The 26978-nt window shown below is 44.7% G+C and overlaps 1 protein-coding gene across 1 annotated transcript; it reads right to left on the minus strand.

The window, feature by feature from the left end:
• Positions 1-16312: 16312 nt before the first annotated feature.
• On the minus strand, positions 16313-23297 carry RRM2 (ribonucleotide reductase regulatory subunit M2). The gene is made up of 10 exons (XM_051778337.1): positions 22550-23297; positions 22394-22471; positions 21598-21732; positions 21356-21472; positions 20703-20836; positions 19529-19623; positions 18596-18729; positions 18111-18215; positions 17867-17980; positions 16313-17482 (listed from the first exon to the last, which is right to left on the minus strand). The coding sequence occupies exons 1-10, from the start codon at positions 22676-22678 to the stop codon at positions 17330-17332; spliced, it is 1194 nt and encodes a 397-aa protein (XP_051634297.1). The 5' UTR covers positions 22679-23297; the 3' UTR covers positions 16313-17329.
• Positions 23298-26978: the final 3681 nt, after the last annotated feature.

The raw sequence follows: 26978 nt of genomic DNA on the forward strand, positions 1-26978 counted from the left end.
TAAAGAACCGCGCCACTGGGAAGACGTCTGATGCTAAGCTCTCACCTCCATAGTGATACAGGCAATTCCTACCACAGAAACTCAAGCACAGATCTAGGAGTCCACAAAGCCAGTACTTCTCCCTGTGATGTGATACATAGCACCAGGTTGACCCATCTGTGCTGAGCAGCCCTCTGCTTATCTCCCCCTCTAGAGCAGTATTTATGGCACATGCTCCATGGGACAGTGCTGGTCCCAGCATCACTACCTCAGAGTAGCACTCTGGCTGCAACTCTGCCAGACCAGGATGCAGGTATAAGCTTTCCTTGTGGATTTCCAGTCTAAAGGAAGGTTATGGTACCCTTGGCTAAAACGGCAAGAGAAGTGCAATTTAATTGCCCAATATTACAACACAGCTCTTCCAAGAGGCTGCAGAAGGAAATTGGCACCATTCTGATGGAATATTCTAAGTGGCTAACAGCAATTTCATGCAGCTTCAGAGAAGACAGGCAGTTATCTAGATCTTTTGAAAGGTAAGAGTGACACACAAAGTGTTATTCTTTCCTTACATGAAGTATAACCATATATTTTTAGGTGAGAAGAAAGTAAAACAAGAAAAAAAACTAACGTCAAGCTGAAAACAAATTGGATGCAATTCAAAAGGACAGTGGAAAAATACAGGATGAGAAGGAGATGGTAAAGCAGAAAGTTAACAGAAAAGGATCAGGGCATCACCACAGATCACAAGTCAACAGTGCCCTGCAAGCACTGTGCGCATCCATACCATGCAGAATGAACAAACATCCTACAACAGCTGGGATGCTTTGAGGTACGTGCCACCCAGGAATCAACAGCTCTAAGATCTCAACAGGAAACTGAAATGTAGCCTTGGACATGTGTTTCAGATGTGTACCCACTGAGGAGACACCCAGGAGACCAACAGGCATCACCAGTGACCATGAACATACAGCCTTAGAGGAAAGGTTGGACTAACTGGTGGTGAGGCAGGTAAGGGGGTAGAAGTCAGGGAGAAACTTGATAATTCCCTTTAAAGACATAAAAAATAGCTACCAAGCAGAGAAGATTAGTTGTGCTCTCTGGCAGGATAACCAAAATGTTTAAATCAGAAGGAGACTTAGGGTACACAAGAGGAAGGATTTTTTAGCTGTAAGGATTGTGAAGATCTGGAGCAGGTTACAGGCGAGTAAGGTGTAAAGCCTTTGTTTGGTGCATGTAAGTAAAGATGAGGTCATTCAGGCAGAGTCCACTCTGTCCTGGGACAAGAGATGGCCTCTGACTTCTGTAGGTAAATAAACCCACATCTGTTTTGAACCACTCTCTGGAGTATCTAAAGACAGAGCAGCTCTCATCATGCTCTGAAACGTACTCAGGCTCACATGAAGATGAGATTTGCCCTGCTAACCGGAACTAAGAGGCACACAGTTGGGAAGAACATCCAAGGGACCTGGAAGAGATATTCCTTTTGCCTGTTGGGCTGCAGGTTGGTAAGGAGAGCCACTAGCTAACTGCTCACCAGCAGTGACCAAACCAACATGACCTCACTAGCACACTCACTTACTTATCAATTGGGAAGAAATTAAACCATCTGAAAAAGAAACATGAGCAGAAAGAAGCCAATAGCACCAGAGGGGAAGCTCAGTTTGACTAAGTGCCTTCATGGCAGCACATGAAGCTTTTTGCTGCAGAGGTTCCCGAGGGTGAGCAGCAGGCAGTCTCCATGGGAGGCCACATCTACTTGTGCTATGTTTGGTCCACAAACCCTTTTTCCTCACTGGACAAAAAAAAATTCTCAAATATCTAACATCTCCTGTCAATATTAATTCTCCCCCAAGTGGCTTGCTATTCACAGTAGGATAACTAAAGCAACACTCGTTACTTTAATTAGTGAAGGAGACAAAAAAAATACGACCAGAGCTTGTGAAACAGTCACTGTTACTTTATTTGAAATGCCTACCACAGCCTATATCAAAAATACCAAACCTCTGCCCATAAAATTTGTAAGCACTCTTCTGTACATGGTGTCTACACAGCACAGTATTTTCTGTACTGAGGAGAGTTGCACCAAAGCAGAAAACGCACTTCTAAAATTTGTCAGGACAGATATATCTAAAAAGACACTTTATAATTGGTACTATGAATCCCAATGCTACATTAAAGCAAGTGATACAGGTGCACTGCATCCAAAGAGACCAAAATCCAGAAAGCCAACTAGTGTCTTCAGCACTCTACTGTAGTGGTAGTTTATGCCCAGACTACAATTCCAAATCAAGGCTTAGCACAGAGAAAATAGGGGTTTCTGGGCTTTTTCTTTACAATCAGTCATTCAATATTCCCTTGCCAGTAATGAAAATTGGCCACACGCTTAACCTCTTTCCTGGATGAGTCTATCTCCAAAAAGGAAAGCAGGAGGCAGACGTGGTGGGTTGCACCCCTGGAGCACGTCTGCCTGCACAAGGTTCTGCCACAGCAGTGAAAGATCCAATTACACTCATCATTTTCTAATTAGGAAGTGACATGTGATTTACAAGCCTTAGACTTACAAGCCTTATTTGTAAGTAATGTAGGAGTGACATTTCCAAAGAGCATTAGTGTAACTTTTTCTTCCCCTGTGCAGCCACTCGCTTGCTCAGTCATTTAAGCAAGTTGGTCAGACAAAGAGCAAAAGTCCTTTGTCTGGGTTTTAACCCAAACTAATGGAGTCCTGTATGTGTTATTTTCATTCTTTCTTTCCTCTTTTTTTTTAATAAAGATATGGTTCCTTCCCTGCAGTCAGCAGTGACAACTGTGAGTGTACCTGTCTGAATTCCAGCATATCTAATCAGCCTCTGAGTTTCTCTTGAAAGAAAGTTCACAAAGTCTGGAAGAGGAGAATTGTGCACCCACCAGGCCAGCCATGTCAGAGACCTTGTCTACATGAAGGGCTATGGCTGGCATGGACCCAGCATCCACCGTCAGCAGTGTGATCCTGCAGCCTACTACTCCTCAGACACATCCACCACTCACTGCAGGTCAGAGCCACATACAACATGTGAGGTCCCAGAGTGCTGAGGTGGTAAAGATGTACATTGTGGGAGCAAAAAACCTTCCAGAGAAGTTGTGTGGAAGGAGCTCACTCTCAGCACACAAAGCTTGATGGTTCTGAAAGGGAGGACTTTGCTCATGCCTCCTGCTCCTTCAGAAACCACATCACTTCAGTTACGCAGCTTACAGGCAAGTATCTGACCACCTGGTATGTCCCCCAACCATACCTGCAGCTAGAAAGGCACCTGCTCTCCTCAGATCCGGTAAAATGTTTAATTCAAGTCATCATCAACCATGGAAAGGCTAGGAAGGTCACAGCATCTTTAGAAATTCATGGTCCCAATACCCAACCAGGCTCTGTGGGATCCCAGCGCCATGGTCTCATCCCAGCTCAGAGGTCTGTGCAGTGCACTTTCAACACTGGTGGAGTGTACTCTGAAAGCAGCCCAGCGCATGCAGAACTAAAGTTATGGAATGATAACTCTCTGTTTGGGATATAGCTGTGGCCTGCCACTTCATATAGAGTTGTCACTGCAAAAGTAAATTTCCTTCACGCAGACAGGGCCTAAGCATAAGGCAGACTCTCCAGAAGAAGCATCTGCTCACTGGTACACACAAGCAAAAGAGTTTTAAGAAAGATAGTGAGAAAGAGTAATAGAAGCCACCAAAAACACAGGTAGAAACCTCACTACTGAGAACAGCATGGTCTCAAAAACAAGAGGACTGAAAGATTAATACTACCCTTGCCTGCCGGGTGGACTACAGGACAAAAGCCAGCATACAGTGTTTTAGACTTAGAGGCATGAGTCAAAGCATGACTTTTGATTGACAGTAGAAACATTTTTCCCCTTTTGCTGATTGCAAACAGCGTTTTCAGCAGAATGAACTAAACACAAGGGGTTTTGCCCTGTAACAGGGCATTCAAGAGTTGTCAAGCAGTTGTAGCAGAGCACAGCCAGGCCCAGATTGTTCCTTCAATCTGTGAGGGAAGCATGTTTATTTTGCAAGACGGGAGAGATGTGCTTGATTGGTTTTCTAACTCCCACTCTAAGGAAGGCTGTGCATCACCATTCTGTTTCTTCACAGGTGTAATCATCTGCTTCATCTCTTCATGTTGAAAAAAGTTGCTGCAAGGAGCAGCTTGGTAATAACTTTGCTGCATCTTAACATTTTAGATCCTCAACACAGTCAGCAAACTGCTCCTCCCTCCACACATTAGGCTGCCCAGAACAATGTTTCCCAAACAGCCCAGGCTTCACCTACAGTACTCCTTGGAAGATGCTGTCCCACAGCCCCAGGCAAGCCTGAGCATCTCTGCAAACACAGAGCTTGCTAATGAATGGCCCCCAGTTCTCTCGGGTCTAACTCTGGAGTGAGCTACAGTAGAAACAAAGACCAGTTTTGCAAGAGGATGCATCTCTGAGCAACAGATGGGATCAGATAGGCAGTCTTTGTCCTCATCACTGGTCTTCCCATCATAAGGGAAAAAAACATCCCAAGTTTCAGAGTTTTCCCTCCAAGGACCTCCGAAATTCATTAGCAGCCAAGGAATAGAGGGAATTCTCCATTTGAGGTCCTTTCAGAATGAGACAGGACAACATTGTTAATGCAGGAAATCACAGAAAACACATTTTTCTGTAAGCAGGAGGCCACTGTTTACTGCAGGAAGGTTTACATGAAAGTTCTATTCAAGGTCTTCACATAAAGGGTTAATAATCATCACATAAATGTTTACACGTGTTAGTAAACACATAAGCTAACATATAAATTGTTTATATACCTATCCATAATACCTACTTTTATCTGACTTTTATTACATGCTTCTCACATCCGCGACAAGCTTATGAAGAGCCATTCAACAATTTAATCTTTGATACAGATTAAGGATGACCTAAATTTTTTTCTGCATCTCATGTGCTCTCTCAGGACAAAGGTTTTATTCAGAGAGCTCTAGTTCCTATAGGTGGCCTCTGTGCCCAAAGGGGCTGCTGCACAGCTCGGGTATCCGCCCGCATGAATGCAGACACAGCTTGAGAATCTGCTCCATGTCAGCTCAGGACTGCCTGCACCCACCTGGGCAGAGATGCTCCAGCATCCCTTTCTTTTCCTTTCAGCCACAGACATCAAATAAACAAAACCAAACCAACAAACAAAAAACCACAACAAAAATCAACACGAACACCACACTCTGTAACTGTTCATGTTTCAGGAAGATTCTAGCAAAGCACTTTGGGACTTGTAGTTTTCTGGGCTCTCACGCATGCTCAATGAAACACTATAATGTCATTGGTTGAAAGATCACGTGACACGATTTAAACACTATTTAAACTGATGCCCTTTGTAATAAACTTAATTCTGCTCTCGCACCCCTCGGTGTGAGTAGTGGGGTTCGTGCAAAACAAGCACCTCAACACTCCTTTCTCTCTTTGTCTCAGCTGCCTTGATGCCTCAGCAAGCAGAACATCAGGGCAAAGTGGGGGGGAGCACGTGCAGAAAGAGACAGAGGGCAAACAGATCACACAAAGAGGAAATAAAACACAAAACAGACAAGATCAGCAGCAAAAGAGATCAGAGCAAACTCAGGAGACAGGCACTCATGAGCTTGACAGGTGAAGCGATGAGAGGAGCCAGTACCTGACTGTGAGTTTCCGTAGGTACTGGGATGCTCTCACTCCCATCCAAATGGCTGCCACACGAATGCCTTCTCTGTGCCTCTCTGTTTACATTTGCTGAGACAAGGATGCGGCAGCTCCCAGCCCAGGACAACAGGCAGCCTTTAAAAACCCAGCGATAACCTGCCGAGACCACGGAGGGCAGCTCTGACAGATGGGCAGGGCTGGATTTGGCTGCAGGGGCTCTCACTGTTCCTGCTGCCACTCAGCCCAGCGCATTAGTGTAAACTGCCCTCCGTGGGTTCACCACTTTAACCATCACATAATCCTGAGGATTAAGCAGCAAACAGAGTGCCTGCTCAGCAAAGGTCTGAAAAAGGTTATGTGAGGTACAGAGGAAGGAACCAGGGGAGGACAGTGTGATACAGGGGACCACCAGCTGGGCAGCAGTGAGAATCCCATTTACAAAGCCCATAAGCTTCAGATGCATCAGGGAGACGATGAGATTCCACCTGTGTAAAGATGGAATTCATCTTACCAGATGTAAATGCCAAAACAAGAGTTAATCCCCAAGACTGCCTGTGGCATTCATGGAAATAAACAAGCATTTGTAAGGCACCTTCCATCCATTTGGAAGCTGTTGTCTGACACTGACCAAACGAGCTATCTCTTCCCCTTCATCAGCTCTAATAGGAACCTGGCTTTACCAGCCCAGATACAAATTTCTCTGTCATAAGCACGGAAACTTAGATGAAAGGAATCCCAGGATAACTCACACATGACACTTGCTTGCCATGCTACCGCATGCCTGCTCCGTTCCAGCAGCTCTTTGCCCAAGATGAATAACTATCCTTTTGACAGTGATATTTAAAAATGTGTCTTCTGTACCATGTCAATCAAGTCTGAGGGCAGTAGCTTTATGAAGTAATTAACAACTGTTTGGTGAAATTATTCAGTTAGTTTTAAGGGCAATGTTATTTGTCATATACTTGTCCTAATTAAGATCAACACCAAGGAAATGTGGCTGCTATGTGGGAAATTACTCTTCTTGCAGACAGTACCAGAAGCCTCTTGAAAAGTGAAGACTTAGCAACAAGTGCCTGATTTTTAGAAAAAGTCTAGCAGACAGCAGGGGGGGAAGCTGGGGGAGGTGTTCTTATGGACTTCCAAGGAAGAACAATCCACCCTTTCAGGAATCTGTACCCAAAGCATCATGCAGAGAGGCTGTACACATGCTGAAAGCTCAGCTAACAACACATACGATCGTGCTACAGCACTGACCTGCTGCTTCCACACCTCAAATCCCATTCCCAGGCATCAGCACCACAAGTAGAGCTAACAACAAAACCAGGCATTAACAGTGTTCAGCTCTGTGGAGGGAGCCACAGCTCTGTAATGTAAGATGAGGCTAATAATATTTTTTGGACACATGGGTCTGGGTAACACAAATGACATGATGATGAGTCAGTTTAATTATAAACTTCCTGTTACAAATATCAAGGTTCCTCTGATGGCACTGACAATTGTTCTTCTGACTCATCCAGCTGTTCCTGTAACCTGGCAAAACAAAACCTTCTTTGACCTTTAAGGTATAAATAATTAAAGAAACCATTATTTTGAAAGAGTACCTGGCAATTCATAGTTGCTGGAACACCATAGTGACATGCAGAGAGAAATACAGCATTCTGTCTAGGGACAGAGCTTTTATCACAATCTCCACTCCCTGAAAGACAGCACAAAAACATCTATCCATCCCACATGTGGAAGAGGCACATTAACTTCCCGCCCATACATGCTTCCAGCAAGATTATCCTACATGGCCAGATAGATCATTGCTAGTCGAAGGTGAATCAGAAGTCCACATCCTCCAGGCCACTCTTACAAGGTCAGTAGTTCAGAAAGTCTTGCTCGTTTGACACACAGGCTTGAATTTTCCTGCAAGTTAGTTCTACCTTAAAGCACAGAGCTAGAGGCCCAGCAGGAAAAATGTAAGGGCACTACACCCCTTTCCATCTCAAAGCCTGACCCTTATGCATGAGAACAGGACCCTTGTCCTCAGGCCAAGGGGGAAAAGATATTAATGATAAACAGAGGAACAGGAGGACAGGTCAGCCCACAGCAAAACAATTCTGAGCCTCTCCTCTGCCTAAGCAGAGCTTCCAGCACAAAGAGAGAAATGGCCTCCTTACCAGAAGGCTCTGTAGGCTCCCAAAAAAAAAAATCATATTTTTAACTTACATCTCAGGAGGTCTCGAACATGATTTGCTTCAGGATCAAGTGGACTCCCACAGCACACAGCAGAGCATCACCCCAAGCTCCTGGGACGCATTAAGGCAGCAGTCAATTAATTAGGGTAGGGTTTGCAAGAGCCTCACAGCCTTCTCTCTCAGACAATACAGAGTGGAACCATTCACTTCAGCAAAGGCAGGATCAAGTTATTTGTGGTTCATGGTAGCCCACTTGTTCCTCTTGATGAGGTTTTTGTCTCCCTTTGGCACAAACAACTTGAAAAGCCTCTGAACCTAGTTCCCAAGTCCTACATAACTGTGGGACTTCCTTTCCAATCTCCCTTTGGCAAACTTTAAAATGTCACATGGGGCATTAACAGCCCCTCTAATATACACGCTCCATTATGACTTCAGGATCTATTTTTTTCCATCATTCTGTTTTCTATTTTATTTAAGAACTTGATTTTGGGAGGCACAAAAGGCCTGATTTGCAAAGATGCTGTGACTGAATGGGGAGGGGAGGAACACAGATGTACAGCTCTTCTGAAAATCACATCTCACACTGTGAAACCAAAGACTGAAAAATTACCAGCGAGAATTCTATTTTTAGCTATCCTGTGTCACAATATTCACCGTTCCCAAGCAAACTTTCTGGCAAATATTTAGAGCAAGGCTCACAACCCCATGCTTTGTCAACAAAGCACAGTGATTACCTAGAGCGGCTGTAGGTGCCGTACCTGCAGCACCGCATCACTTCACCCCGTTACCATGGCACTTTTGGTTGGATTTTTCCTGTTTGCATGTATAGGAAGCGAGATAAATCTACTGTGTTTTTAATGTGTGATAAGCAGGGCACAACTGACCTCCAAATAAAACAGCTTAAAGGGCTCACCTAAGCCCAGGGAAACTGAGTTTTCACACCAGGCGTTGTGGCACCTCTGAAGCGCACGTGCCCGCTGCTGGAGAACTTTTCCTGGAGAGGTGTTGGTGCAAGTCACACTCAGAGGCAGATGCTGCTGTGCTCAGATGTGGTAAGGCTGCAGCAGGAGGAGCTGAGGTTGGGTACTCACTGCAGCCAGCTCCATCCCCTGCAGCCAGATTCCCAGCATCACTCTGTGCTGGCAGCTGTATGAACAGAGGTTTGGTCCTCAAAGCCACCCAGCTAAACACAGCACAGGGAACACCCTGCAGGTCAGAAGATGTAACCTTTCAGTTTATGGCACTGTCCATTTTAAATGAACTACCAGCACAGCAACACATGGTTTCCATGGTAAGTCAGATGCACCCACCTTCCACCTGAGTTAAGTATCACCAAGTGCTTTGTTCAGTGTATAGGGAGGGCAGGCATGCACCCATGTTTAGGCCTAATAAAACCCACCTTTAACCCCCAATCCTCAATTCACTGTGTGATTGCACCAATATAAATTATTCTTTGACTAACACTACCCTGAACTGAGAACTAACCCCAAAGAGAGGATCTGTAGGACAAAATGACGAGCCCCTCTCTGCTCGCTTCTCATCACACCCCATTAAATCCACCTTTCTGCTTGGACTGTTTTTATCTGCTGAAGGGTGCAAAGGAGAGCCATGACCAGAAAGGGCACCCAGAGAGATGGGCGCAAGAGAGCACTAACAGAAGTCTGGCATTCACTAAAACACATCTACTAGAAAACGATTCCCATCCTCAGCTGTCGTGTTGCCTGGTGAATCAGCACATATGATGCACTTCCATGTGGTCCCATGTCTGTGAGGTTGTAAGAAAAGCACCTGTGCTGCAGAACAGGCAGCTCCCTGGAGGAACACAGTAGCCTGTACCACACTGAAGGAGCAAGTCTGCTACGAAATTTTCTGCAGAGCAGGATTTCCACATGTGCAAATCTTGCCCTGCACTCAGTAAACAAATGAATGTGGACCGTACTCATATTCACATAAGGAGGGAAAGCTCCTGTAGTCCAGCTCTCCCCCAGGTGTGACAGTCACTTGGCACTTCATAAACAGCCAGTGTTTGGCAATGTCACCTGAACTGCTGGAGCAGCTGTTGCTTTCTTTACTAAGGAGCCCCCCTGGTGACAGCCAGATGTACTGCTTGCAACACGGAAAGTGATACAGCACAAATTGCTCCAAAAGAAGGTTTTTGATTAACTGCTGTGGCAGGGGCCTAACTCAAAGAGCAATAACATTTGAGCCAGCAGAGCAACAGTGTGTGTACAGGCAAGAGGAGGGGGTGGCAGGTCATGGGAGCACCCATCTCCTGGAGATCTCCAGAACTAGACATGCCACCCCAGGGGACACAGCAGCACCCCACCAACCAGCCCCTGCCTGTGCACCTCAACACAACCACTGGGACCAGTCGCATGACGATCATTTTTGGAAAGCCTGTTCCAAAATGCCTTCTCTAAACAAAACTATTCCACCATGGTGAACAACTTTCCTTAAGCCACACAAAATTCCCTCCCTTGGAGAGCCTGAAGAGCTATGCTTGAATGTATAGGCATATTTAAATGTGTCTCAATCTGGTTTTGCATGTGTTATTTGGGGATGAAAGTGGTGAAATCACATCTGTTTCTTGAATATCTACACAGGAATATTTAACATTTTATTTGCAACATTTCTACTTTAATTAATTTGAATGCAACCCAGCCATCCAACTATTTCATATATAATCCCAGGGATTTAGTAGCAGGAAATGTAGCATCACAGCTCAATAATGGAAAGGTGGCAATATTAAAAACTTATCATAAAATTAATGTACTTAGCATATTAAATAGCTTTTCAATTTGACAAGGGATAACTATTTTATGTAAATGTGTATTAAAAATAATCCTGGTAGGTTGCCCAACATTTACCAGTCTTATTCACACACTGCAATGAAGTCGTATCAGAATATCTTTTCCAAAGTCTGTATATCTGTATGCATTTATAGTATTATCAAGAGTAACTGCAATAGTTATATCAGTAGAATGAGATGCAATTTTCACAAGCAGTAAATGAAATAGCAAAGTTATTGCTAAGCCTTCAATAACCCTACAGTGTGTTCTGCTTAAAGTTATTACCAAATCCAATGTACAATTAATATTTCAATTCCTTTTAGGAGTGAATTACATTTAGTCCTTCTTACAGCTGAGACTGCATTTGAGTGGCATCACAGAAATTTACAGCCAGAACAGACACTGAACTTGGCCCAGTTAACATTTTCCTATCATAAAATGATCCTTTCTAATACACTCCCCACCTCAAACCCCTTATGTTCACCCTACAATTGCTCATTGCTCCACAGCTTCCCTGTCGAGTCACTGCTGTCTGCTAAATGTTAACTTTTGAAGCAAGGAAATGTAAGGGGTTTTGGGTTTTCTTTTTGGAAGGTCACCCTGAAAAATGTATTCAAGAAGAGGTAAATTATTCAATTAAATACCAAGAAGATAGAGAGGTATATGGAAATCCAGCTGTCAACATAGTCTCTGCTACTTAGAGATTACCAAGATTAAACTAAAGCAGGTGGCAACTCACAACTACTATTTATTTGTGTCCTGAACAAGAATAACACATTTCAATGTCTCCCAGAGCAGAGATCCAGGGGCAGGAAGATGGAGATCCACTCTGAAGCACTTAAATATACTTACTGCAAACTCCTGGACCAAACCAAAATCATTGCGTAAAAGGAGGACAAAAGAAGTGTTGAAGTCACCACAAAAAACGCTGCTGAAGCCAAATGCTTCATCTTGATTTTAAATCACATCAGGATTTTGCTCGTTGAGTATTTTGATGATAAATGCTGACAAAATATTTTCATTTTAATGAGGTAACATCTTCCAAAGGGAAGCAGGAAAGGTTTGGCCAACACTGGTCAGAAGGCAGACCTGCTGCAGCTCCTGGCAGTAGAGCAGCCCACAAGGCTGCAGAAGGACGCTGGACAACACAAGGCTTGGTGTTTGCTGTTGCCTGACCTGGATCTACAAGAACTTACAAATGCCTCTGAGCTAGAGCATTGGGGTAACACCTTGGGGAGCACCTAAGAGCTGGATTCTGACAGCTGACAGAGAGGACAAGCAAGGTAGGCAGCTCCCTACCTGAGAAGATAGGAAAAATGCCTGGCAATGTGACTTAAGGTGTCAGAGAAGACCAGTAAAATAAGAAATAAAATGCTGTGTAAGTGCTGTGTAAATGCTCATCTGTCAAAGATGCAGATGAGTGTGAAGTAGGAATTTGAAACAAATGCAACAGAGTCACTGCACTGTCCTCCCCTGGTGCTGTAGCCCATGCTGCATTTTTGGAGCCACGGATCTGGAGGTACTCTTTTTCCAGAAATATACCTAGGACATATTCAGACTGCAAGAACTGATTTCCCTAAATATTAGTCCATCTGCAAGCACCTTCCTCTGGGGCCAAACACCTCAGTCTTCATATGACTGATTTAGTAGACTGGCTTCGTTACCCCACGATTCGTTTGGATGCCATGAACAGTCCTAGTTACCTGACAATCCATTTGCTAGATTCTTGGTCAAATGAAAATCTAGCAAAAAACTAAACTCGACTCTCTGCTAGGCCTGATCCAAGGGGGAGCCCACACCATCCCAGATTATATTAGTAGCACTTCTTAACAGAAATAGTAGCACCTCCTAATCCCAAATAGAACCAAAATACAGCTCAAATATTTTTTTGGAAGCCAAATACTCTCAAGATTTGGACACCTAAGAACTGCAAACCCTTTCCTACTTTCAGCTAAATCCTACAATACTTAGAAAACACGAATTACTTACCAGTGACTAGTAGCAGAAACTGGTCTGGGATTCCCAGGATATTTTTTTCCCCAGTCTACATCTCAGAAGCACCTGTGTGTATCCAACGCTGGGGTTTTCACCCTTAGGCCAAGAGGAAAACCTCAACACAAGTGGTCAGCATCAGGCAAATGCTCCCATGTGCTGTATGGCTGAGGCATCTTCCAGCAATTCACTGTAATCTTCATCCAATGAACAAAGCAACTTAACCTGTGGCACAAACTACGCCCTGTACAAAAACCAGGAAAAAGGCAGGAGTAATTTGGTTATTCGAAAGAAGTGCAAAACCATTCCACTAAGGCATTTCTCTCTTTATATTTGAAAGTTATTTTAAAAAAAGACTAACAGCAGGGGGAAGAAAAGGTACACATTTTAAATTCCTATTTATGGATAGGCATCCATAGCAGGAAGGGCTCCAACACAACCCCTTCTTCTTAAGCGTGAAGCACTCACCTTCAAACCCTTTTCTTCAGATTTGAAAGCACAATGTGGTGTGGAGAAACCTAAAGGCAGGAGCCAAAGCCACAGGTCTGGTGGCCAGTCAAGGCACTGGGATTTGCTGTTCACTTGGCCCTACCTCTGGATCATGACAGGAACACGGGTTCCTCAGCTTATAACCAGCAGAGCACCAGTAACAACCAGATGTGGAATGAAAACTGGTATTCTTCACCCCACCCCATGTCCCACAGGTGAATCTAAGAGCAGATGACCAAACACCACCATTTATCTGCTCATCAGTGATGTCTAAGATTTCATCACTGGGGTCTGCAATACTCCCTAAGGGATAGAGCTTTCCCTTGTTTCACTGCAGACTCAGGAAGCAGCAATATTATCATTATTTCAAAGATCAGTTGGGCATAACTTTAGACGCAAAACCAGTATCTGACACATAACAGACTTTTTTCCTGTTAGCTTAACCTTTCACCATTCTTCCTGTAAAGACTGTTTTACCACAGAAACCAAAAGACTGTGCAGATCATAGGATCTCAGAAACAGTCCCAAGTGATGAATTCCTAACCAAAAACTAGCTGTCCATCAGCAAACAGGACACAAGACTTAGCTTTCTGTAGCTCTCAAATCCTTCTTGATGAAAGCATTTACTTCTCATAATGCATTATGCACAAAGAGAGGCCAAAGCTCCAAGAGGTAATCGACAGCTTAAAATAAAACAAGCTGTGGCAGACTGGGAAAAGTAGGCTTGGAATGAGCACAACTCTGTTCACTTACTGCTTCTGCCAGGCAAAGTTTCCAATTATTGACTGGTGCAGAGGAAGTGGTTACCTTCAGGGATCACATCAGACTGTTAAAGTGTCTTCAGATTCACAGGCTGGCTGTGCCCTGCAGCAGGCATGAGCAGCTGCAACTGTTCTCTGACCTCTTCTGGGCACAAACTGCTGTAGTCACCCCCAGGAAATTTGAGAAATCTGGGGATTTTCCATTTGTCATTACACTCTGATGTTGCAGTTGCTTCCTGAGGACAAGGCTGACATTAGGTTGCTTCTCTAACTCCTCTGCATTATCTAGGATTTTCAGTGTTTGACATGTAACCCGAAGTGAAAATGTTATGGAAGCTTTCTTACCTGGATCCATGTAACTTTTTAACAAATTACAATAAAAAAAAATAGCATGACAAATTATGCTTGAGATTACTGTTCTCTCATTTTATCTGCTGCTATTAAAAGCCATTCAGTTTAACAGCAATAAAAAAACACAGGGGATAGCTAGAGATCACTTCTGCATAAATTTACCACAGACATCAGAGCACTGCATCACCAAATACATCCAGTTTTACTTACCCCTCAGTATTTTTTCCTCTACCAGCCTAATCATTTCCCACTTATGGCAATTACTGTGGCAGAGCCCTACCAGGCAGGTGTTCCAATTCACACATGGATAAAAACATCTGCACTTTCATCACTTCAAATCTCTCCAGGTTCTCCAAACTCCATTCCAAAACATATTCCAAAGGGTCAGTTAAATCTTTATTGAAACTTATTTTGGGGAGTATTAATTTATTTTTTGGAAAGAAATAAAAGAGTTATCTCCTTAATGCTTAAGAGGATCAAGTGTCAAAACAACTGGTATCTCAGTCAAATTGGAAAGTAATCCATTTTCAGTAAACACATATTTCATCAAGGCTTGGACACAATCTGTTCAAGCAACAGCAAGACATTTAAATCCTTGTGGGAATGGAGAACTAAAATAGGTGGGACCAGATGCATAGCTTTTCTCCAGACTGTACATGAAAAACTGACTTGCATTATAGTGAGTACATGTACCAAAACTAAGTAGGCATTTAGACACCAGCAGCACGAGGATAAGATTAACAGCAGCCACAGCAAGTCTAGTTCTCTTGTTGAATCACTTCTATTTCCTGTCCAATCTGTCTCTAATGTGTCCACAACTGCAATATCTATTACCCCATAAGAGCAATGCTTGGCTAAAAGGGACATTCCTCCTACCTCCCATTATAAACTATTACTTGGCCATCACACATCCATTCCGAGCATTCCTCCTATATTATGTTGAAAATACAGTTCCAGTTCCTACCTCCCAGGATTAGAAGATTAAAGCTTTCTGCCCTAATTGTTTCTATGTATTGATCCTTGGCATATACTAAGAATCAAACGGGAAGAGATTGCTATAACATAGGTAGACCCTACTCATAGGTCAGAAGTCTTACTCTTTTTCTACATCACCAAAGTATATAAATTATCAGATTTGAAAATAAATTGAATGCTGCTAAATCAGTTGTGTCCAGACTAAATTCAGTATTTTATTACTGCCTCATTTGTGCTCTAGGCAACATCCCCTTAACACCCTGAGTTCTGATGCTTTGTATCACCTAATTTGATCAAAGCTTTCACTAAGGCAAGCCAAGAAAAAGCACAAAGCACAATTTGCTCAGAACAAAATGTTGATATTTAAGCGGAAACAAGCATTAAGTTTCAATGCTTCAAAATAATGTGACTGGCTATCCAATTTAGCACATCCCTATTCCAGTTCCTAATACGTTATTCTCAGACCACTGCAATCACTGACCTGTTACCAACATTGCTGCTGCAAGGATATTATTAGAGAATGCCCTTGTCTGTTAACAATCCTGTATCTTCTACTTTGAATTCCAGACTTTAGGGTTTGGGATTTTTTAATTATTTATGGGGGGTTTTTCTTGGAAGCATGTGCATCCTGCTAGCTTCACAGACTTGGGGGAAGAACAGTCACACACCATCACCCTCAGTGCAATCAAAAGGAAAGAAGCAAAGACCAGCAAGGCAGTTCATTTTATACCAAGGCAGCACCTCTCCAAGAAGCATCACAACTACTGTGCTTTAAAAGAGGGAGCACTTGAGCAGCAAGAAAAGCTCCAGCATCCTTTCCTGTGGAAGAAAATGCTTTGAGTTTTGTAAAGCTTTTTACTGACATCAACTATGCTTGAGCAAAGAAAGGCAAACTTGCAGAACAGTCCTTCCTGGATGTTAGATTAGATCATGGATAAACTACTGTACAGCAAGGCAGTAGCCAGTTTTAGTCTATCCCACTGTCATTTAATCTCACTGCAGATCATTTGCAGGAACTCTAATCTGAGATCATGGGGACCTCCTTCACAGACCTTACACCAGTTATATTAAGCATACTCACTCTTATTGCTGTGTTTACTGTGGGAGTAACCACGTTGTAGCAGTTTTCACTGTTATATATTAAATATTGAATGATGCAGCTTAAATGCTGCCCCTGCCTGAATTAGCTGAATTTACCCTGAAACATCATCTGTTAAGTGCAGTCTATCTGAAAGTCAGAGCTAAGCACAACTTCACTTGACATCTAACAACCACATGACTTAGCAGCAATTTCCTGCAGAACTTGCATTTCCTCACAAAGTCTGCGATTCAAAGGAAATCAGCACACAGCTTTGCCCATTGAAGCACTGAAGCCAGTACAACACTGAATCCAACCACCTCTTTATTACATGAAATACTGTTCCCAGATATTAAAGAAGAAATCAAGTCCAGAAGCCAGCTGCATCTAATTTTTCAGTACCCAGAATATCCAACTTAGTTCTTTACCTTCCAGACCAAGTGTTTTCCTGTTCTTCAATATATTTCAAGATAAATAGTTTGATTTACAGCACCAAGAAAAGAAGGAAAGAAGCACAAGTCATGAAAAAAGATTTTTACTTGCATTTTACTATTGTTGAGTATTACAAGACAGTTGTTTATTTTACACATTAAAGTGCCAAGGTTATGTACAAACTATTAAAACAATAGTAAAAAAAAGGTAAACTTAAAACCTGCTAAGAAAGCAGTGAGATCATGTAGTTGCCTCCAGAATTTTCTACAGACTATTTGACAAATTTACAACAGTTCCTTTGTTTATGATGAGAACAGCAGAAGCCAGGGGTCAGTGCCCACAACCTCCCATCTTGCAGAATGAAGTGCCTGTATCTTTCATGAAATGGAATAGCATGTACTGTAAGATACATCTAAACATTCTACGCATCAGCACCATTGGCAAAGTCTAAAAGGGATTTTACTGTTGGAGCTACACCAGCCTCCTAAAATATACCAATATCACCATACTTTACAAGAATGGGATTTTAGTAATGAAATCAAGTCACACTGTGACTCAATATATTGAATGATTCCCTGTAAACAGGGTGTTATGTACATTAACACATATGGTCTCAGTTCATCTAAAATTCTGCATCCAGGGTGAAAGAGTTGTCTGTGGGCTTTGACATGACTCCCATCCTCTGATATTCACCTACTCGCTTCTCAAAGAAATTGGTCTTGCCTTCCAAAGATATGTTCTCCATGAAGTCAAAAGGATTCTCTGCTTTGTATATCTGAAACACACAAGTAATTCTATAGTCACTGCTGATGCTCACATCTTGAGCATTACAGACCAGCTGGAAGGAGTCTAATGGCAGCATCAACAAGCTCACTATGTAGTGAACAAAAATCTCAGCTCCAAGCCTTCTCTACCATATTTGTTTCTGTGTTTTAGCTGCAGCTGACAGAAGCACAGCTACTCATAACACTCTTTTTCCATAGCACCCTTTTGCTCTTCCTTCTGTGGGTCTCCACATAGGACCTAGCAGCGGGACTGTTCAATGATTTCACAAGTTAAACTAATATTGCTGCAGCCAATTTGCATTTCTGAAGGAAATTAAACTTAATATTACCTTTTCCCCATGAAATGTTCTGTGTATTATGGATTAGAGCATTACCTTGTTAAATCCCAGTTCCAACATCAGCCGGTCTGCCACAAACTCTATGTACTGTTTCATTAAAGTGCAGTTCATGCCGATCAGCTTCACAGGCAGTGCCTCCGTCAAGAATTCCTGCAGATAACAAGCATTTCACATACAGCACTGGCATGTACTCTATGCTAGTCAAGTTAATTTTATGCCCAACAGCTTTCCTGCTTTGTTTAATTGCAATCAAGTTTCTAAACAAGGGGCAGACAATTACCTGCTCTATGAGAACAGCATTCATAATGATTTCCCTTACTCTCTCCTCTGATGGTTTGTGTATCAGGTGCTTGAACATGAGGCAGGCAAAATCACAGTGCAAACCCTGGAAGGAAGTTTCAGAAAATTATGTCAGGAACAGAGTAAGTGGCATCACCTTTGCCCTTGCCACATTATTTAGTGTTGCCTACAGACAACTTTCTGCATCACCAGAAGGCATCACAGGAGCAAGTTCAGCCAATATGAGCTGCACCTGCTCCAAACAGTCAGGTGCAACAACTGCAAGAGTTGGTAAGAACACCTAAACTACTTCAAAGGAAGTAAAATGCCAAGTTCATCCATTCCCTGCTGCAAGATTCACAATGACACGTTTGCACACTTTAGTGAGCCTTACTGCCTGTTTCTAAATATACTCCAATTGAGTATCATTCCTTTGAGCTACTTGTGGCACATTACGATCTTAAACTGCTAGAATTTGACTCATACCTCATCTCTACTGATGAGTTCATTAGAAAAAGTGAGTCCAGGCATTAATCCTCTTTTCTTCAGCCAAAAAATTGATGCAAACGAGCCAGAAAAGAAGATTCCTTCCACAGCTGCAAAGGCAACTACACGTTCTCCTGTTAAGAGAAGATTGATAATATTTACTCACAGAAAACTTAGCAGGATTAATAAATACCCAGAAGTTGCAAATAGACCAATGAACTGCATCCTGCAAGGTGAATGAAGTTGCTTCTGCTTAAGTTAGCTATGGCCTGTCCTAAAAACTATTACAGTAAGGATTTCTAGTCATTAAACAAAACAAATATGAGTGGAAGTAAGAACTAAACAGAGTGGCTACTAAATAGCTGAAGGCAAGGCTCCTTCCCCCTGGGTTAACCATCAATATCACCCTTTTCCAGACAGCTCACTGAAAAAGCAGTCATTTTGGCAGCTGATTTAAGTCAGTGTCTGCTCATCTTTGATTAAGCAAGGAACCTCGGCCATGAAGAATGCTTTAATGCTAGTGAAATAATGATCTGTACCATCTCATCTCACCTTTCAAGTAAGACAGCAGCAATTAGCAAGGCTAAGGAGCTACAGCCTCCAACCAGACACGTCTGCTGGCTACAGATGGCCAGTGCAGCTCTAGATGTGACAGCAATTTACAATTTGATCATATAGTCAGGCATACGATGATTGCCACATGACCTTATTAATCATGATGCCAGCAATTTTACAAAAATTCCTGTCAGTAGCTCATTTGAAGATGAAGTAGTTTCTTCATTTCCAGAATTTTATCACTATCTTATACTGAAGAGCATGGACTCTCCCTGTGACAACAATAATCCATCCCTATGAATTGTGAAGTCTGGAGAAATGGTGGTTCCTCCATCTTTAGGGAAGGAATTTCACTTTGCTTCCAATAGATGAACTCACCGTACGTTGCTTTCTTGTCCCCAATCCAGCACATGGCCCAGTCAGCCTTCTTTTTAACACATGGCAATGTTTCAATAGCATTAAAAAGAAATTCCCTGAGAAAGATAAAACTCATTAGGATGGACATAGGCACAACCAGCAGAATCAGCATTCACTGCCATGAACAATCTGATCACTCAAACATTCTCTGCACCTTCATCCTTCTCCTTCCCCATCTTACTTGGCACAAATCTAGCTTTATTTGATCCAATTAACTACCTTTTCTTCACCTACCCATCACATCAACACCAGTTCACATGAATTCCCGTGACCATATCAAGGGGAGAACTGTTTCACAAAGTGTTGCACTTGAATGAAGCTTTCAAAAACTACAGATTAACCAGGCTCCACTTTCCAGTGCCAAGGCACCAGGCCTCTCATGCAAGGAATTCTTGCTGGAATTTAGCATCTCAAGAGTAGAAATGACATGGCCAAATTTCCAAGTAGTAGCAATATATCTAAACTGCAAATAGCACTGCAATACCACGTGACATTTCACTCGACAGGGTGTTGATTTGGCAACACCAGAACAACTCAGCCTGGACTGCTCCAAACTGTTAGTTTTAAGACACAATTTTTCAATTGAGTAATCCCATTATGAAAATTTTACAGTATCATTTTACTTTTAATCAAGACCAAAGGCCACTCTTCAGCAAATGCAACATGCCTTTCTTCCCCCAAGCAAAATAGTGTGGTAAGAGCAGCACATGCAATGTTTAAGTGCTTAGCTGTTCAATAAATGCACTGAGGTTTAGAAATAATATTTTAATAGAAGGGATAGCATTCTCAGAGAAACTTTCCTACATAGCTACCTACTAGGTGCAGGGGTCCTCCACATGAGCACTTACTGTAGTTTAACATACTCCCCTTCTTTGAATGCTCCACCTTTTACGTAGTTTCATTCCTACATTTCAGTATTGAGTGGTTTCAGTTTCGCTCTTAACCTGAGCATGTTCTTGCACTTGAGACCAAAAAGATATTCTGAAGTAAAACTGCTCTTAAGCAGCAGTGGTATTTTATATAAGTTTAGTTTACACCCTAAAATTAGCCTGAAAGTCAGAGAACGACTGATATGCAGCATTTAAATCTGAATATTTAGCAAGTTTTGAACTTTTCATCATCAAGCAATACAAACCTCTCTCTAGAATCCTTAATGTAGGTGTCAATAAGAAGACTGTACATTTCTGAATGTATATTTTCCATGGCAATCTGGAAGCCATAGAAACAACGAGCTTCTGTAACTTGTACTTCTTGACTGAACCGCTCCACCTAGAGGAAATAAATGAGTGTTTGCATAAGCATTTATAAGCTGCAGGTTTGAGGCACTGATGCCGTGTAGACCAGTTCTTGGTTAGCTCACAAAACCTTCAGATTAATTCCAGACATGTGGATCATTAACAGTAATATGCAGAGCAGTAACCCCTCACAGCTCCAAGTCATGAGGCATTCTTTGGTCCCAAGAGAAATGGAAAAATTTCTTTGTTTTACTTATCCCTTACTAGGGAGAAGAGCACTGAGAGGGTGGAAGCAGAACAAGGGCTCTGAGCCAGGCAAGTGTTACTGTAAGGCAACACTCAGGGCCCCATGGGGAGTGGACAAACTCGTGGATTACAAAACCAACACCAATTTGCTAATTAACATAGGACAGCACTATGCGTAGTAATGCTGTAACACTCCCATGATCCAGCAAACGACCTGGATCACCCACAGCAGCAAGTGCTGAACATGGAATTATCTGGTTATCCTCCCAAAATGGTATTCCTGTCAGGACTGTTTCTGTACACTCACCAAGTTCTCATTGACAATGCCATCACTGGCAGCAAAGAAAGCGAGGACGTGAGAAATGAAGTACTTCTCCTCAGGCTTCAGGGACTCCCAGTGCTGGATGTCTTTGGAAAGGTCCACCTAAGACATTGCCAGGAGAGATAAGAAACGGTGCCTCGGGGGGAGGCCGGACCCGAGTGCCGGGGCCGCCCCGCGCTCCGCCCCGGGGCTGCGGGCGGGAGCGGCCGTGTCCGCCCGCCCCTCACCTCCTCCGCCGTCCAGAAGGAGGCCTCGGCCTTCTTGTACATCTGCCAGATGTCGTGGTACTGGATGGGGAAGATGACGAACCGGCGGGGGTTCTCCCGCAGCAGCGGCTCCTCCTCCTCCGCGCCCCGCGGCACCTGGAGCGGCGGGAGAGCGGCTCGGGCTCGGCTCGGGGCTACTCCGGGCCGGGGCCGGGGGCGGAGCGGGACTTGGGAGGGAAACTGAGGGCGGCAGCCTCTGAGGAGACCCCCGTGAGGGAGAGGGAAAGGGCAGGGGAAGAGACCCCCGTGAGAGAGAAGGAAGGAGGGAGAAAAGACCCCCGTGAGGGAGAGGGAAAGGGCAGGGGAAGAGACCCCCGTGAGAGAGAAGGAAGGAGGGAGAAAAGACCCCCGTGAGGGAGAGGGAAAGAGGGGGGAAAGAGACCCCCGTGAGGGAGAGGGAAAGGAGGGGAAAGGGACCCCCGTGAGGGAGAGGGGAAGGAGGAAAGAGACCCCCGTGAGGGAGAGGGAAAGGGGGGTGCAGCCCCCGGCGGGGACAGAACCTGAGATTAGCTCAATTGGCTAGATCGAGGTGCTGATAACACCGAGGTTGTGGGTTCGATCCCCGTATTTATTTAAAGAGCTAGACTTGATGATCCTTGTGTGTTCCTTCCAACTCAAAACATTCGGTGTAATTTCTGACATCTCCGAGAAAGGAGAAACCACCGATTGGAAGTGAGAGCGGAGCAGGGGTTGCAGGAGCCCCCGGGCAAGGGGAGAAGGGCGGGCGCGGTGCCGTGCCCGGGCGTTCCACACTCACCGGTTTCCAGTCGCCCTCCTGGAAGATCTTGCGGGCCGTCTTGCTGGCCAGGACGCGGGCGCTGCTGAGCGCGGGGGGCTGCAGGGAGAGAGGGGCAGGGTGAGCGCGCTGCGGCGCTACCGGGCGGGGACAGCGGGAGGGCAGGCGGGCGCTCACCGTGTTCTCCTTGTCGCTCAGCGCCAGGCCCTTCATGGGCGACAGGCTCTTCCCAGGAGACTGGCCCTTCTTGGGCGACAGCTGGGGCTGGTCGTGGCGGGCGGCGAGCGGGGCGCGGGCAGACAGCATGGCTGAGGATGAGGGTGAAGCAGCGGCAGCAGTGGCGGGATGAGCGGCAGGAAATAGAATTTCTCGCGCCGCCCCTTTATATCCCCTTCGAACTTGGCGCCAGAACGAAGAGATGGCCAATCACAGCCCTCGTAACGCCCACCACCGCCCGCCCCCGCACTCCCATTGGCTGGCAGGCTGGGCAGGGCCCCGCCCTCCATTGTACCGGCAGTGGCGGGAGGAAGTGACCCGCCCTCCGCTTTGGCGCCAGCGGCGCGCGGAAAAGGCGGGATAGAGTGCGAGGGGGCGGGGCTGGGGGCGGGGCGTCCTCGCTCTTGGGAGTAGCGGTCCGGATGTGGGATCTGCCTCTCGCGCCTGTTTGGGAATGATTCGGGGGCGTTTGCAAAATCCAAAACTTGTTTCCGGATACGAGAACAGCCATAACCTGGTTTTGGGGTGCAGATCTTGGAAATACCACGTTGTCCCTGCCTCTGCCTTGCTCTCCCCGCCTCTGCCTTGCTCTCCCCTTCTCTCTGGTCCCTCCTACCTACCTATTCATACTCACTTTCAACACTGATCCCTGCGTTTGGATACATACAGATGCCACAGTCCTACATTTGGAGGTAGAAGTTGGCTTCCTGGAGAAACTGACTCCGTGTGCCACCTGGTTCCACGTTTTAAATAAATAGCACAGGGAAGGGAGAACACAGGGATGAAGAAGAGGGGAATATTCATAATCTTTAAAAAGTCAGCATTTATTTCATATTAATTAATTTGCCTTTTTTGAACAACATAGTTTTTCTCATCCAACTCCACAAACGATCTGTTTCTGTCAACTAAAATGTTTTCCCTGAAGCAATTTTAATGAAACCAGGAGCTCCATGAGACTTGGAGGCTCTTCTGTTATGTGGGGTGTACAGTGGCCTTGGATGATCATATGAGTTGTTTATCCCAGCTTTGCACTGTGCTTGGCTGGAGGAGAGTCAGGAGCAGGAGAGCAGCAGAACTGTATAATGGTACTGTGTTAAATTTACTGCTGTAATGAGTGGATTTGGAAGAAAAATGAGAAAAATCACTTTTGACACTGTAAACTCAAATTGATTATTTATTCATTTTAGCAGGTCAATGTCAAGGTCACAAATTTGGCCCTAAGCTCTCCTCAGTTGCAACTTATCAGAAATGGCCAACATTTCTGAGAGAGAGATTAGACTTATGACTTTTATTGGTCCTATTTAGGACCTTGGACTAGTGCAGGCCCCCACCCAGGAGATGTTCTGTGGGACCTTCTGTGCTAAATATACATCCCAATATACATATCTAAATACACATCTCCATCTCTGGAGAGTGAGAACCACAAAACCCCATCCTAGTAGGCAGCCTGAACAGGCACAGACATGCTCCTGCTCTGTCCCAGGAAGCAGGTGCCAGAGGCAGGAGCACCAGGCAGCTCCCAAACAGCTCACCAGTGTCCATGTAACATCCTCTTATCTCATGCCACCTCTACAGCTGCTAGGAGAGTTGTCAGAGAGCTGCAGCAGCACCCTCCCCACCCCAGCCAAACTCATTTACCCTCCCACCCCAATAAAGGACCCCAGAGCCACCACCCTGGGCTGTGGCCAAGGGCTGTCACATTGCAAGGGCTGTGCTATCTCTGTGGTTCAGCTGCTGTTCCCAGAAGCCCAGAGCAGGGGATCAAAGCCCTGCCCCGGGGACAATGGCTCTGCAAGGAGAGAAACACCAGGGAGAGCATGGAGAGGGTCTGTGAGGAAGCATTTTGCAACTCTGTGCTGCTGGCTTTTGGAAATGAGTGTCCACACTGAATTTTCTTATTGCAGCAGTTTAATTCAATTGCATTTGTTCCTCCTTCATGTGCATCCTCCTCCACAATGCAACTGCCTTTTGGGACCAGCATTTTCAAGGCAACTTCTTTGCTGGGTTCAAGGCAGTAGGCTGCTGCCCTGCTTCGAGGTACTCGGCATCTCACCAGGGCTGTCAGCTAGCTTGTGCCCTCTCTTTGGTTGTGTGAAAGGATGTTCTGCTCTCATGACTTCTGGCCACTACTTCTGAGTACTGTGTGTTTATTAAAAAAGCAACCCCAACCCCAAACTTGAGTTAATTTCTCGCCTTCTTTGTTCACAGGAATTCAAACACTCAGGTGGAAGTAAGAGCAGCCTGGGGCACTTGGGTGAGGCAGGCGGGTGTGGGGTGTTGTGCAATCACACTGTTTACAGGTCTCTCTCCAGACTGCCTACCCTTGTGTCCCAGCACCCACCTGGGTCTGGTGGGTGTCTGTCTCATCAGCTGCAGATGGAGCTTGGCAACATCCTCTGTCCCAGGTACTGCTGTTGTGGTACAACAACCTCAGTGCCAGCATGGCAAAGCCCCTTCCCACCAGGCACAGCTCACAGCCCCCAGATCTCATATCCCCATCACACCTCTGCTTCATCCTGGTGGTATTGTCTTGGCTCTCAGCTGGCCAACCTGCTGGCCTTGGGTAATGGTCAGGGCAGTGTTGTCCTTGTTCAGAGGGCTGGTTTTCTTCCATTTTAATACAGATTGCCTACAGGACAGGTAGACAGTGCCTCCAGGTCACTGACTGCCTCCCACCACTGCAGCAACTGGTGTGATGAAAGTCAGTGAGGATAACTGACTCATCGCTAGCTGAGGACTCAGTGTTTGATGGTGCTTTTCCCCTGATTTGAAGAAGGTGATTTGTTTGTATGGCCTCATCCAGCCACATTCATCCATACCAAATCCTGAAATCCTCACCCACTGCTCAGTCTGACAGGGTTGATATTTGCATCATGCTGAAGGTTCCCTGCTTAGGCCCGAGTTCTGTATGCAGCAAGAAGAAATCTAAATACTCTAAATATAAGCTGAGACAGGGTAGGTGAGCAGGGGGAGGCCATCAGCCAACATCTCCGCTTTCTCCATCAGATTTGGAGGTAGCCCTCAGCATTTCCTCGCATGCTCACCCAGTTGTGCTGAGAAGGATGCTCTGCATCCCTCCAGAACTTAGACCAAAACTTCAACAATTTGAATGAAAAATTTGCCCCAATATCTTCCTTCCCGCTTTAGAGGTGGTTGCCCTCCACTTATTGCAAGATTTATGACTGCGAAAACAGAGCTGCAGGGCTCTACCTGTTGAGTCAAAGTGCTTTAACAGGCTGTTTCACTGAGAAATCTAGAGCAGAACAAAACAAATATTATTAGCATGATTCTAGCAGGATATCACATTTCCAGATGCAGCTCATTAATTTGCAGGTCATTACTCACCTGCTTACCTGATGATCAGCTTCTCCGGAGATAACAAGTGGCTGTTGGAAAGCAAAGCCCTCACATGGTTGGCATCCCCCCATCTTTAATTTTTTTAAACTGCATTTCTTGCCTTTCAAGGTCCTTACCCAATATTTAAAACTCTCAGGACAAAATCTGCAGGTAATATATGACCACATATGGCATTATAATGGTGTAACTGGACATGTTTCTTTGCTGTTCATGAAACTGGGCATAATACTGCAGACACAGGCAGGCCCACAAGTGCCAGGTGGATGATCCAGCATTAAAAGACTTTCAAGAACTGGAAAAATGAAGCTTTCCAATCAGCTGCCCTTGCTGGTCATCAGCAGTCAGTAATACAGAAGAGCACCACTGATTTTGGTACCTTCCTCAGGATCTATGAGCATGTTGTGGAGCTGGAGTAGCAATTTCCAAAACTGCATTCATACCTGGGCTCAAGAAGGTTGTCACTGCTGGAACCACCTTCTTGTTTCCTGCAGCGCTCCACCGTTTACTTGCCTCAGGCAGGTTTTGGTCTCAGTTCCTGTGCCCTGGTTCTGGAGGCTGTGGCTGATCTCCTGTCAGATATGGACAGTTCCAGCTCTAGCAGCCTGTCAGTCACCACAGAACAGTGAAGTTTCCTGGGGGTTACATTCCTCAGCACTTACTCATCCAAAACTGCCTGTTCAAGGCTGCAGGCCCAGGTCCTTCATTTCTGGGCAGGCCCATTGTTTATGTGGAGCAGGGCTCTTACACAGCAGCATTTCTGGGGTATCTCCTCATTGCTACAGCAGACACACAGCAAACATGCAGCTGCCCTTTCCCTCTTGGTCCAGAAAACAACCTTGCCATCTTAGCAAAGCAGCCAGGGGACCCATGTACTTCTGAATGGTTCCAAAGAAAACCACCCTCAAAACATGAAAGTCAATAATTGAAGAGACAAAGACAAGACTGCAAATCATTTTTCTTAACTTGGGCAGCAGTGGGCAGTTTGGTTATCACCCAGACCTTACTCATCTACAGGGAAGTCCTATGTATCCTC

This window comes from Manacus candei, unplaced genomic scaffold (genome assembly GCF_025592945.1).
Source record: "Manacus candei isolate 608988 ecotype Guabito, Panama unplaced genomic scaffold, ASM2559294v1 h1tg000011l, whole genome shotgun sequence".
Lineage (NCBI taxonomy): Eukaryota > Metazoa > Chordata > Aves > Passeriformes > Pipridae > Manacus > Manacus candei.